The 12,094-nt window shown below is 66.3% G+C and overlaps 2 protein-coding genes across 2 annotated transcripts in view; both read right to left on the bottom strand.

The window, feature by feature from the left end:
* LOC142045314 (uncharacterized) overlaps positions 1-7,312 on the bottom strand; it is a 7,376-nt gene extending 64 nt beyond the window's left edge. The window contains exons 1-11 of the mRNA XM_075058665.1: positions 7,189-7,312; positions 6,165-6,284; positions 4,133-5,998; positions 3,867-3,979; positions 3,722-3,780; positions 3,406-3,563; positions 3,079-3,241; positions 2,799-2,990; positions 1,570-1,794; positions 712-865; positions 1-488 (exon numbers count right to left, since the gene is read on the bottom strand). The exon at positions 1-488 is cut by the window's left edge and continues 64 nt beyond it. Coding sequence (XP_074914766.1) covers positions 414-488; positions 712-865; positions 1,570-1,794; positions 2,799-2,990; positions 3,079-3,241; positions 3,406-3,563; positions 3,722-3,780; positions 3,867-3,979; positions 4,133-5,998; positions 6,165-6,284; positions 7,189-7,237 — 3,174 coding nt within the window. The 5' untranslated portion in view covers positions 7,238-7,312 and the 3' untranslated portion in view covers positions 1-413. The remainder of the gene's footprint in view (positions 489-711; positions 866-1,569; positions 1,795-2,798; positions 2,991-3,078; positions 3,242-3,405; positions 3,564-3,721; positions 3,781-3,866; positions 3,980-4,132; positions 5,999-6,164; positions 6,285-7,188) is intronic.
* Positions 7,313-8,992: 1,680 nt separating this feature from the next.
* On the bottom strand, positions 8,993-11,994 carry NDUFAB1 (NADH:ubiquinone oxidoreductase subunit AB1). Its single transcript, XM_075058689.1, has 5 exons — positions 11,804-11,994; positions 11,610-11,732; positions 11,339-11,426; positions 10,012-10,123; positions 8,993-9,171 (listed from the first exon to the last, which is right to left on the bottom strand). Exons 1-4 carry the CDS (start codon positions 11,954-11,956, stop codon positions 10,032-10,034), a joined length of 456 nt encoding a protein of 151 aa, XP_074914790.1. The 5' UTR covers positions 11,957-11,994; the 3' UTR covers positions 8,993-9,171; positions 10,012-10,031.
* Between the last annotated feature and the right edge of the window lie 100 nt (positions 11,995-12,094).

The raw sequence follows: 12,094 nt of genomic DNA, 5'->3' as shown, positions 1-12,094 counted from the left end.
CACTTTTCACAGTGGCTTAGCTTGTTCTGAAATGGCTATAGGGCAGACCATATATGTACATAGTATGATGTGACTTCAAAAATCTGTTAGACTTTATTTTCAAATTGCCGGATGTAAGTCATTAACTCTGTTGGATGCCAGCATTGTGTGTTTCTAGACACTTATCTGTAACTACTTACTATGAAATACGCTGTCCCAAGCCAAAGCTGGCTTCTGAAGTCTGGTCCGAAACAGTGGTGAAAACGTTGGCAGATAACCTTTCAGGGCTCTGCCTCGAGTGGAACTGACATCACACCTGCGTTGATTGTATTGTCAAAGTGTTTGAAATTCCTTCACTGAGCTTGTTACGTGGAAATAAAATGTGGTTGGTTTTAAAAGCTGAACCTTGTCGCCTGTATTTTGGTCTGTGGTCTTCAGGCTGTCCAGCTCCTCTCAAGGTTGACCAGCTCCATCCCCTCGCAGTACGAATGAGGCCGTCGGGCTTTGTGCTGTGGAGAGAGCGATTTCATCTTGTACTCCCGAGCGGAGCTGATGGCTCCCAGCGCTTCCCTCGGAGGCGGTGTCACCCTCCCCGGGATGGAGTGAGAAAGGGTGCAGCCTTGGGCACCTGCACCCTGCCTGCACACCGGTGCTGGGGATGGAGCAGGCACAGCCCCTCCAGCGCTCCCATACGTACAAGCCACAGCCACGTCTGTGGCACGCTGTGCTCACCGGTCGCTGCCTGGAAAGCTGATGGAGGAGGGGAAAGGGCGTCCACGGGATGGGCTCCATGGGCCAGCTCGACACCGAGATATCGCTGGCTTTTCCCGAGTCCACCATGGGGTCGTTCATGCTGCTAGAACTTGTGTCCCAGTCGTAATGGAAGCTGGGAAGAAAAGTCATCGGTAGTTAAAAGAAGGGGAAGGAGGGAGGGAGAGTCAAGCTGTTGCTGATAAAGCAGCCTGGGGGCCTCAGGAGCAGGACCCTGCTTGCAGGTACTTTGCTCCAGCGGATGATGTGCTCGCTACACTGACTGCATCTGTCTGCAAACGCGCTCCCAGGTCCCCGCAGCAGCGCTGAGCTCAAGCGCAGCAGCAAAGGGCGTCGTTCCCGAGCTGTGGCCGTGCTCTCGGCTCGCCCAGCCCCAGGGCCCGACGACGGGGGTGTCCCCGGCCGTAGCGCCCTTTGCTCATGAAACTGGAAACCTCCAGGGCCCTTTTTCCATTTATGCCCCTGGAAGCTGATTATAAGACTTTCTCATATGCACACACAACCACAGTTTTTGCTGCAGATGTGAACCCTTCTCCCCTTAAACCAGTCCCCATCACACAAAGCTCCTTACATGGGGTGGGAGAGAAAGAAACCACTTACTTCTCCCTGGACACCAAAGGATGCTGCCGTGTCGAAGCTCCCCGGTGCTGTTGATAAGCACAGGGGGGCCAGCACGTGGCTGGGCATTGGCTGCAAAGCAATGCTGCCGGGGCAGGCTGCTGTGCCCCCCAAACCTCCCCCCTTCTCTGCTTCACCCCCGCCCACCGAGCAAATTAAAGACAAGACCTTGCGACACAGGCTCGACAAACCACCCTCTACCTGGGCCGGCACGGCGGGCGGGCGGGCGGCACCGGGCGCCGCTTGGCGCTGCCGGTGATGCCCGAGTCCTCCCGGCAGCTGCAGCAGCCGTTGTCCAAGATCTGCAAGTGGAGCAGCTCCTCCGAGTTGCTGAAGGCCGGGTTGTCCAGCGAGCTGGCCGAGGGCAGCCAGGAGCGGGACCAGTACTGGGCCGAGACGTCGTCCAGCCGGCAGAACCGCCGGTAGCTGCGGGGACAAGGCAGGGGGGCTGCGGCAGCGCCCGGCACCCCGAGGAGGGGGCACGCGCGCATCCACACGCGACCCCAGCGACTGCACTTGCAAGCGCAGATGGCAGGTTTCCACCCAAATTTCACAGCAGCGGGGCAGGGCCCAGCCCCGCGCCCTGGGTGGGGGCAGAGCCCCTGACACCGAACAACAACATCTGGCCGCAGCCCCGCCGCTGTTGCGGTGGTTTCCTCGGGAACAATCCCCCACGGCACGTTACCAAACCCTGTCCGGGAGGGCGGCGGGGCCAGGACAGCGCGGTCCCCCCCCCCCGGCACTCCCAGACGAGCCGCTTTGGCCGGGCTGTGCCGGATCCCCGCTCCCCACCCGCAGCCCCACCGGGGTGAGCTCAGCCCGGGCGACCAGCACCCGGCGGATGGGCCCTGAGCTTCCCCACGGGAGGCACCGGGGGGGGGGGGGGTCCCTGGGACCGTGGATTTGGGGGCTCAGCGGCACACCTCACGCGTGTCTCCACCACGGCGCGTGTGCAAGCGGCACGGCCCGCGGCCCCATCCAGCCCCGCAGCCCCCCAGCGCGCCTCTCCCACCCGCACGCCGCTCACCCCGCGGCCACGCGTGCGCACCGACACCCCCGCGCCCGGCCGGGGGGAACCGCCGTGGCTCCGCGGGGTGCTGGGACCAGCCGCTCCCGGGCCCTGCACGTGGCCCCCCCCGCCGCCCCAGCACCTCCCGCCCGCCGCTATCAGCCGCCGCAGAGTGTTTTTCTTGGCGGAGCTCAGCCCCAGCCCGAGCCGGCCGCCCCGCCGAGCCCTGGCTCTCCCTGACCCCGGATGGGCCACGCTGCCCCCCCCGGACACCCACGTGCGGGGCCAGAGCTGCTGCTTATCGTGCCCCCCCACCAAGCATCCCCGGGGAATCGGCCTCGCAGCAGGAGCACCCCTCCATCCAGGGCCACCCTGGAGCCCAGTCCCGGCCCCCCCCCCCCACCACCACCACCGGCCCCACCTGCTGCGGGTCTGGTCGGCCCTGGCCTCCATCAGCAGCGCCTTGAACCGGCGGATGGCGACGGCGGCGACGACGGCACCCAGGAGGACGATGCTGAGCAGGACCCCCGCGGCCATCCCCAGCAGGCTCTGCTGCGTCACCCGGTAGTCGCAGCGCAGCCCCATGAACCAGAAATCGCTGCCGACGGGGCACCTGTGCCAAGGTGGGGCGGGGGGGGGATCGGCCACCGGGGCGGGGGGACAGCGCCCGTCACCCCAGAGCCGGTCCCAGGGGCACTCACTGGCAGAGGGGCTCGCGGTCCCGAGGGTGGGTGCAGATGCCGTGGTTCTTGCAGTAGTCGCGGTGGCACAGGGAGGTGCAGGTGGCGTTCCCGTCCGCCCCGGCCACGCAGGCGAAGCCGGCCCGGCAGGCGAAGAGCACGGCGCAGGGGTCCAGCGGCCGCTCTGCAGTAGACGGGGGGGTTCAGCTTTGCCACCCCCTCCCCACCCAGCAGGGAGCCGGAGCCGGGCACGTGCCCACCCTGTGACCAGCCCCGGCCGGGTGCTGGACCCTGGGGACCGCGGGAGGGTGCGGTGACGGCGCGGCCCCACGCACGCCCCGCGCTCACCCAGAGCCACGTTGCGCAGGACGGGAGCGGCGCCCACCGCCAGCCCCGGCCGGTTGCCGCCGGAGCCCAGGGCGCCGTCGAGGAGCTCGCCCAGCCCCGGCGCCTGCACCCGCTCCGCCGCGAACAGCGCGTCGTACTCCAGCACCACGCTGCCCTCCCTGAGGGGACACCCCACGACGAGTCCAGGGGTGGCGGCTCGGACCCCCCCGGTCCAGCACCGCACCCCGGCACCGCCGCGGCCCCGCAGCGTGTGACGCTCCCTGTACCCCCCCGTGCCAGGGAGCATCGCACGCTGCGGGGCTGCGCAAGCACCTACCTGATCCCCGTCACCTCCAGCCGCAGGAACCCGGGCACCGACATGAAGAGGGGCGCGACCTGTGCAGGGAGGAAGCTGAGCGCGATGCAGGATGGACCCCGGCCGCAGCCTTCCCCCCCCCCGGACGGCCCCGTCCCACGCTCACCGTCCGGTTGAAGCTGTGCAGCAGGCCCTGGCGCTCGCGGGACCCGGGGTCCTGCAGGGCGGGAATGAACCCCATGTCCAGCACCAGCTCGCAGGGGATGCGGAGGAGGGATGCTGTGGGAGGAGAGATGGGGATCAGCACAACAGGGACCCGCGCCGCCTGCCCCGGGGGGTCCACCGCCACTGACTCCCCCAAGCTGATGGCTCCTTGGAGCTCTTCTCCTCCCGCCACGCCCAGGCAGAGGGTCCCAAACCCCCCAGACGCACCTCTCAGGAGGGGTGGCTGATCCTCCACGATGAACACCCGGGGGGCCCTGCCTGCCGTGGCTGGGGCCAGCGTCGCTCCGGGGGTGTCAGCATCTGGCCACCCTCTGGAGCTGCTCGACGGCTGGACCAGGTCTGTGTCCCCGGCAGCTGGGGGGGACCCAGGGCCCCCACGATGGCTCAGGGTCCCAGGGGGATCGGTGGGCTGCTGTGGGGGCCCTGGCACCACGGTGGGCAGATGAGTTGGGGGCCCCCACGTCAGTCCTGCTGCATTCCCCTGCAAGACCGCAGCACCGGGCTCCGTCGTGACTGTCCCCACGTCCCTGAGCCGTGCCGGGCTGGCGGTGGCAGCGGTGGTGACAGCAGCGGTGGCGGTGATGCTGACAGTGGTGGTCAGCCCCAGGGGAGATGCAGACTGGGATGCAGTCGGCTGCTGGGGGGGCCCAGGGGCTGAGGGGTGGGCAGAGCTGCCTGGCTGCCAGTTCAGCGGAGCAGTTGCTGCCCAGGGCATGGCATTGCCTACCCCCACCGTGGTCCCCCCCAGGATTTGGGGGCTCTTAGCAGGATCCCCCCCCGAGCTGGGGTGGGGCAGCCAGTGCCCCCGGGATGGCCCTGCTGGGGGGGTGCCCAAAGCGGGGCTGAGCCCCAGGACACCCCGGCTGGTCCCCGGGGAGGGCTGTGGGGTCGGTGACGGGGTCACTGCAGAGCTGCCAGTTGGGGCGAGCTGCGGGGACGGGGGGACGCGGGGGGACCCTGCGCTGGCGTGCGGCACCCTGCTCTGTGCCGCAACGGTGCTGCCTGGGGCCATTGAGGTGGGGGGCTGCCCTGGCATGGGCGGTGGGCGCCAGGTCTGGACCAGGGGGATGTGGCTGTGCTCAGGGGTACCCTCTGTGTCGGGTGGCCCCAACACCCCCGTGGTTGGGTCCAGGGCTCCCCCCAGGCTCGGGGTTGCCACCCCTGGGGTGCTGGCAGTGGCGGTGGGGACAGGCAGACCCGACCCCTTGCCTGTGGAAGGCAGCGAGGTTGGGTCTGTCCCCACGGCTGGCTGGGCTGTGCTGGCCAAGGGGCCCCCACGGCCACCAGCCCCCAGGGATGGCAGAGAGGGGCGAGGGGCAGAGCGGGGACCCTGCCAGGCGATGTCCGTCCCACGCCACGGGCGGGAGTCAGAGCCCCGTCCTCCTGCCGGCCCTGGCAGCCCCTGCCATGTCCCCTGCGGTGTCCCTGCGGGGCTCAGCAGCCTCTGCAGCCCCCCGACAAAGGGGGACGTTCCCGTCATCCCCAGCACAGGGCTACCCGTGGCTGGCACGATGCTCGGGTGAGTCCCTGGGCTGCCGTCACCCAGCGGGACGGTGGCACTTGTGCCCTCCCCAGCCCACAGCTCCGGGGACGAGGGGCCCTGTGAGCCCCCCTGTCTCTGTGCAAGCCCTGTCCCTGTGGGACTCTGTCCTGGCAGGGTGCTGGGGGACCCCCACTGCCTCCCGGCAGAGCCGGCCACCGTCACAGAGGATGGTGAATGCGAGGGGCTCCCCTGCGGAGTCGTGGCACCTTCTACCATCCCATTTCCTACAGGGTCAGTCCCGGGGGGAGATCCGGCGGTAGGAGCTGTGTCCAGCTCCGCAGCTGCTGGGGCAGGGGGTGGCCGCTCAGTGGTGCCTGCAAAGAGTGGGAGCCCCGGGCGCTCGGTGGCTGTTCCATCCCACGCCGCGGGCCCTGTCCCCTCCCCGCCTGCCCGGGTGCTCCCCTGGGGACTGGGGGGCTCGGCAGTCCCGGCAGGGGCCCCAGGGGAGGGCAGCAGCCCAGCCTCTGTCCGCAGCTGCCCCACGGCCTCCGGCATCGGCACGCGCCCCGTGCCGGCTCCTCGCTCCGGATCTACAGGCAGAGGCAGAAGCGAGGGGATGCTGAGCAGGGCTGACCCACAGCCGGCACCCCACAGCCACCGGCTCGGCGCCCCGGGCCCCAGCGTGGCACCGACGCACGTGGCGGGCACGTGGTGCCGCAGACCAAGGGCCGCGACGGGACCCAGCCCCGGCGGTACCTGTCTGGCAGCGCTCCCCCGTCGCGGTCCCCAGGCGGGTGCAGGGGATGGTGGTCCTCAGCGTGGAGCCCGTCCCACTGCCGAGACCGGGGCAGAGCCGCGCACAGCACTCCACAATCACTGCGGGGAGAGGGGAGAGAGCAGCGCGCGCGGGTGTCGGGCATCAGGCATCACGCACCAGCGTTGGGCATCTGCACCGGGCATCGTGCCCCTCTGTTAACCGAGGGCGGCACTGCCAAAGGAGACCCTCGGGAACGACCCAAACCCAGCTGGAAACCACCGGCCTTCGTCTCTGCGGACCAAACCGAATCCTGCCCCACCCGGCCACGCTCTGCCGCGTGCTGGAAACGCCCGCTTTGCCCCGAACCAAACCACGTTCCGGCAGAGTCACCACGTGCCAACGCCGGCACCGCAGGCTCGCCGGGCACAGCACCGCGCCGGTGCCAGGCCAGCGCCAGGCCAGCCCTCGCCCCGGCCAGGGCTCCGGGTCCCGGCTGCGGCCGCTCTCCGGGGCGAGCGGGCGGCTCACCGGGCATCGGGATGGGGGTGGGCCGGGGCCGGGGTCTGGCCCCCCTCTCGCCTCGCCGGGGCTCCCGCTCCTCCGCCCCCGGGCGAAGCACCCGCTGCCTTCGAGCCGGGGGTGGGGGGGCAGCCCGGGCTGGCGGCTCCGCGCACGGACCGCCGGACCCGCCGTGTGTCCCCGGGACCCCGCGGCTGAGACCCCCACCCCGGGGGGGGTCCGGATGACGCCCGAGCAGCCACCCCCCCCCGCCCCCTCCCCGCCGCCCCAGCGCCACCGGGCAGCCCGGACCCGCCCGAGCCCGCTGCCGGTGCCGGCCCCGCCGCCGCCGCAGACCCCCGCGGCCGCCCCGAGCGCGGCATCCCCCCGCCGAGGGACCGGCGGCGGCTCCCGGGACCCCGGCCCGGGGTCGCACGGCCGCGGGACCCCCCCCCTCCCCGACCCCGGCCCTGCCCCCGCCCCCGGCCCCGCCCGGGGGGAGGCAGCGGCGGCCCCGGCGCTCACCTGCGGCGGCCAGGAGCCGCGGGAGCCGCGGGAACCGGAGCCGCTCCATGGCGCTGCCGGCTCTGCCGAGGCGGCGGCAGGAAGCCCCCGCCCGTCCCCGCTGCGGCGGGGCGGAGGCGCCGGGGAGCCGCAGCCCCCGGCCCGGTCCCGCCCCCCGCCGCCGCCGCCCCCCCCTCCCCCGGCAGCGAGTGCGGGACCCCGGGGAGCGGCTGCCCCCGGGGGGGGCGGCGGGCGGGGCAGGGCTCGGCCACCAGGGAGCTCGGCAGCGGGGCGGGGGGGGCCGAGCTCGGGTTGCGGGACCCCCGGCGGGGGGGGGGGCACGGCCAGACCCCCGCCCTCGTCCTCACCGCGCTTCGGGGCGGCCCCGCGGGGTCAGGCCCCCCCACCCGGCCGCGGGCTGCACCGCCGTGCCGGTGCCCGGGGACAGCACGGGCGCTGCTCCGCGGGGGGGCACACGCCTTCTGAACACCTCCCCCCCCAAACGGGTTTATCCCGGAGAAGCCGCCGTTAGGCACGGCCGGGGGTTCCGAGGTGCGGGCTGGCCCCAGGGCCACCTCCAGCCGTGCCCGGCTCTGCCCCGGCTCAGGGCAAAGGCTGCTGGAGGAACAACCTCTGGCTGCAGCTGGCTGCGGCTCCCTCGCCAAATCGCTCAGGGCCACACCGCCAAGAGAAACCAGCGGCTGCCCTGGCACATCTGGGTCACACACGGATGGCCTCCGAGCAGGCATCGTCTGTCTGCACCAAGGGAGGGGAAACCGCCGCGGACGTGGTGGCCGAAATGACCATGTCTCCCCAATTCCCCCGTGCAGCCCCTTCAGGAAACGTTTCAGAACGCGTTTGGGGCGAGGGAGCGATTAAGGAGCTTCCAAAGGCGCGGGCCTCGCGCACAACGAAAGCGAAACTCGGGCACCGAAGGCAGAGGGTCACCCAGCTGGCCGAGGATTTGGCACCACACGGTTTTAAAAGCGAAACGCAGCTCTAGAGGAAGCCCTGAGAACACCCACACCACACTCGGGCACCGTGTCCAGCGCCGACAGACTCGCGACTATTTTCCATCCTCCGCCACCCTGATTGCCAGAGGAAGGTACGTTATCGAGCGACACTTTCTTGGCTCACGGCCTAGCAGCGCCTCTTTGACATATGAAAGCGTTTCTTGGCTCAGAGGAAAAACTGTGTAGTGTCCAGAAATAACTTGTTTCTGTCTCCGGAGTGATTTAAAGCAAGCCTCCCCTGCCACGATTAGTTGGGCTTACAGAAACACTGATGCGATTTTGCTTTTCAGCAGCAGGAAAGTCATTACCCCCGCTTTATTTTTCCATCAGGAAAGCAGAAGCCTTTCAAACGGAACTTGCTTGTTTTCACCAGCACTGATGAAATAAACCATAAAGGCAGCAGAAGGGCGGTTTATTGGAAAGAGCAGACAACACCAGCAGCGAGATCGGGGGGAGAGCGACCACGCCGGGGCAGAGGGCACAGAGCCTGGAGGGCAGCGGCACGAGCCGTACAGGTGCTGCCAGCGCTCTCATACACGCAGGCAGAAGGGATGGCAAAACGCTCTCCACAAGACGTGCTCAGAGCCCGCCAGCCCCAAAACCGCCTCCCGCTGCGCCTGGGAGAGGGTGCTCGTGTCCCTCGGGGTGAGGGGCCCCGACCGAGCAGAGGCTGTGCCGCCGGCCAAAGCCTGGGCCAGGGAAGGGCGGTTCTAGTGAAGTCAGTTACTCACCTCTGAAACATCCTTCACGCACTGAACACTAACGCAGGGAGCCACCGACTGCATGAAACGGAAAAGCCATCAACGCAACAATGGTCTTTCTTACATATTTATTCCTTTTTTTTCTTGTTTTTAAAGGACAACATATTCAGACAGCTTTAAATACAACATCCAAGTACAACTTTCTGATGAAAGCAGCAACGGTGCAGCATGTGCGTTTATATTCATACCCGCTGACACCAGCCCAGTCCTGGTGGTAGAGACATCATCGCCTGTTAAAAACAAAAAATCCACATATTTAATATTTCAGCAAGAACTACCGTTTTAAGGCACAAAAGAAATGGGTCAGGCAGAGACAAGACAAGCTGAATACCAAAAGCAGGCACGTAACGAGTCCATGGGTCTTTCGAATCGCTAAGATTCCCACCTTGGCTCAGAGACCAGCAAAGGGGCGCAGCTCCCCCCCCACCGACCCAGGAGGGCCTGTGGGGGAAGGCCAGAAGTGCCCACAGGAACAAACAGGGCCGTGGCCCGACCTGCTGCTGCACACTGGCCCGAGGCCACCGGCTCATTTCCCCTGCAGCCCCAGAGCCCCTCAGGGCAGTTGCTCCAGTAACCCTTTCCTGCCCGTTTCCTTTCCTGCTCCAGTCTCCGGCTGCGGCTGGTGGGGAGGAAACGGTCGCCACGGGCAGTTGGGAGCTGTGCTATCCCATGCCTTGGGAGGTGCCTACCCCACATGCTCTGCGCGTGGCCGTGGAGCGCTGAAAAGATGGACCTTTGTGACTAAAGTCAATACGCCACCTACTAAAAGACCTGTGGGTAACCCGAGTGCCTGAAGTGCCACGCAGGGCGAGATGAAAGGTCACCGAGCCCCACATCCTCCCTCCAACAGCAGATGCTGCAGGAAAACACATATACTTCGTCCTCCTCACTCGGAGCAGGCAGCTGCTGCCAGCTCCCTCCCAGACTTGCCAGACCCCCGCCTGTTGTACAGCCGTATGGCGTTCAGTGCCTCGCACCACACACTCCCCTCCGCAGGCATCACGCACGAACGTGCGCCCTGTACGCGCCGTCGTTACCCGAGACACTCACAGGAGCACGTTTCTACTTACTCAGCTTTGAAGAACTGTTTTTATTCATAAACATCCTTCTTATCTGCAATGTAATCTACAATCTCTTGTGGACACATTAACTTTTCTGCATCTCCATCAGGAATTTCAAATCCTGGAAGAAAGTGCACATATTTAGCCCAAAACAACGGAAACGGGAGCAAGGCTAAAGGAAGCAATTACTGCTGGCTCAGATGCCTGCAGCTTGGCAGGGGACAAACAGGCAGGGGCTGCTGCGTCAGTCAGAGCCAACTCTTCATTACTAGGCTGAGTTTCAAGCTGCGTTCTGCCTTACATGACGCTGCTTCTGGATAAGGGACAAGGCAGACGCAGCAGGGAGGAGAGCTGCTGAGCCAGACGGCGAGCGCCCCGCACGCCTCATTAAAGCCACTAACGCCTTCCCAGAGCTCCCACAGCCACCGGTGTGTGACGGGAGGGGGATGTTCTTGGCAACTCCAGGCAAGCCAGGGCCCAAAGCCCCTCGGGTTCAGAGTCTGCTGTTGAGCGCTCGTACAACCAACAGCTATTACCGAGCCGTGGCCGGGGGCAGGGAGCACAAGTGCTCCCAGCAGCCGAACCGGTCAGAAATGCGTGGCAGAAAACTTAATGTTCTTCCTTCTAGTCCTCATGGTCACACACTAACACTTCACCCACGATACACAGTAAGTGGATTAAACGTATAGCATTAGCAAATGCTCTGAAAGTGAAACATCTGCCCAGGTTTTAGAGAGTGACCAAACCCCAGGAACACTTAGGACACCATGGGACAAATCAGGCACATATTCCAGAATTTATGTGCTTTAAATGAAAGCATGAAGAAGTCCAAAATGAAGTAAAAAGCAACTTGGAATATACGCTAAGGAAAAACCACCTTGTTTTTCCTAGCAGCATCAAGTATTGGGGGAGAAAAAAAATTCTGGTGAGGAAAAATGTGGGATATCTTTGATTTCCCAAGCAGGAGCCAGGATCAGCTCCAGACACAGCCTCCACGCTAAATGTAAGATCCCCTGCCCTCACGTACACACTGCTGTCTCCCCCCAGCAACAGGAGGGATGGTGCCCAGGAGGGGAGCAGGGAGTAAAGCAATCAGTGCTCCTGGAGGGACCCAGCTCAGCAGCAGATGGACGGACGCCTTCTCCTGGCTCCCGCCAGTGCCACAAGCGCACGTTCTCACTGACTGAAAACAGTACGGCTTTCTCTGGATTACACCAGAGAAAAGTCAACGTTACTATTCACGGAAAAGAACTAATACTTGTTTGCTATAGCCGTGCTTAAGGATTAGCCAAAAAAAGGGTAGTGATGAATCTGAGCATGCGCGGCTCTGAATTACCAAATTCGTCTTCCATAGCCATGATGATTTCCACTTGGTCCAAACTGTCCAAACCCAGGTCCTTCATGAAGTGGGACTCTGCTGTGAGCTAGGGGAAGAAAAATGGAAGATCATTTGGCCGCAGCCATTTCAGTACAGCAGCAACCATGCTCAAACCGGAGCCTCGGGCCCTCCCGCCGCCCCCAGCGGGGCCGGCAGCTCCTCTCCCTCCCCCGCCAAACCCACCGCCCGGGCCGGGGCACCGCCGGCGGCCCGCCCCGGCCCCACTCGCCTTCTCCGGGTCGATCTTGTCGTACAGCTTGAGGACGTAGAGGACGCGGTCCTTGATGTCCGCCAAGGTCAGGGGCGGCAGGTCGGAGAAGCGGCGGCACGGCGGCCAGGCCGCCCGCGGCACCTGCAAGAGACCGGCCAGCAGCGGGCAGCGCCTGGGCCGCCCGCCGCCCCCCCGCCCGTCCCGGGCCTTACCTGCGCCAGCGGCTGCGCCAGCGGCGGGGCCGGGCCCGGCGGAGCCCGCGGGCGGCGGGGACAGAGGGTGCCGAGCGCGGCGGGCCGCGGGGCGGGCGGAGGCGGCCGGGGCAGGAGCCGGCGGACACAGGCCGAGAGGACACGGGCCGCCATGGTGACCTGTTCCCAGCGGGCACCGCGCCGCTCCCGGCAGCCCCCGCGGTGGGGCGGGGCCGCCACGCGCGGGGCGCCAGCAGCGCCCCCTAGCGGCCGGGCAGACCCCGCCCAGGCCCGGCCGGTTCCCGCCCTCCC

This window comes from Buteo buteo, chromosome 27, assembly GCF_964188355.1.
Source record: "Buteo buteo chromosome 27, bButBut1.hap1.1, whole genome shotgun sequence".
NCBI lineage: Eukaryota > Metazoa > Chordata > Aves > Accipitriformes > Accipitridae > Buteo > Buteo buteo.
The sequence above is the reverse complement of the archived record's forward strand: the minus strand, read 5'-3'. Positions and strand labels throughout refer to the sequence as shown.

Coding starts and splice junctions, on each gene's coding strand:
- NDUFAB1 (XM_075058689.1), bottom strand. CDS start 11,956: ATGGCGGCCCGTGTCCTCTCGGCCTGTGTCCGCCGGCTCCTGCCCCGG. Junction 11,733..11,803: donor TGGCGCAGCCGCTGGCGCAG/GTAAGGCCCGGG, acceptor GGTCTCTTGCAG/GTGCCGCGGGCGGCCTGGCC. Junction 10,124..11,338: donor GGCTATGGAAGACGAATTTG/GTAATTCAGAGC, acceptor ACTTTCTTCCAG/GATTTGAAATTCCTGATGGA.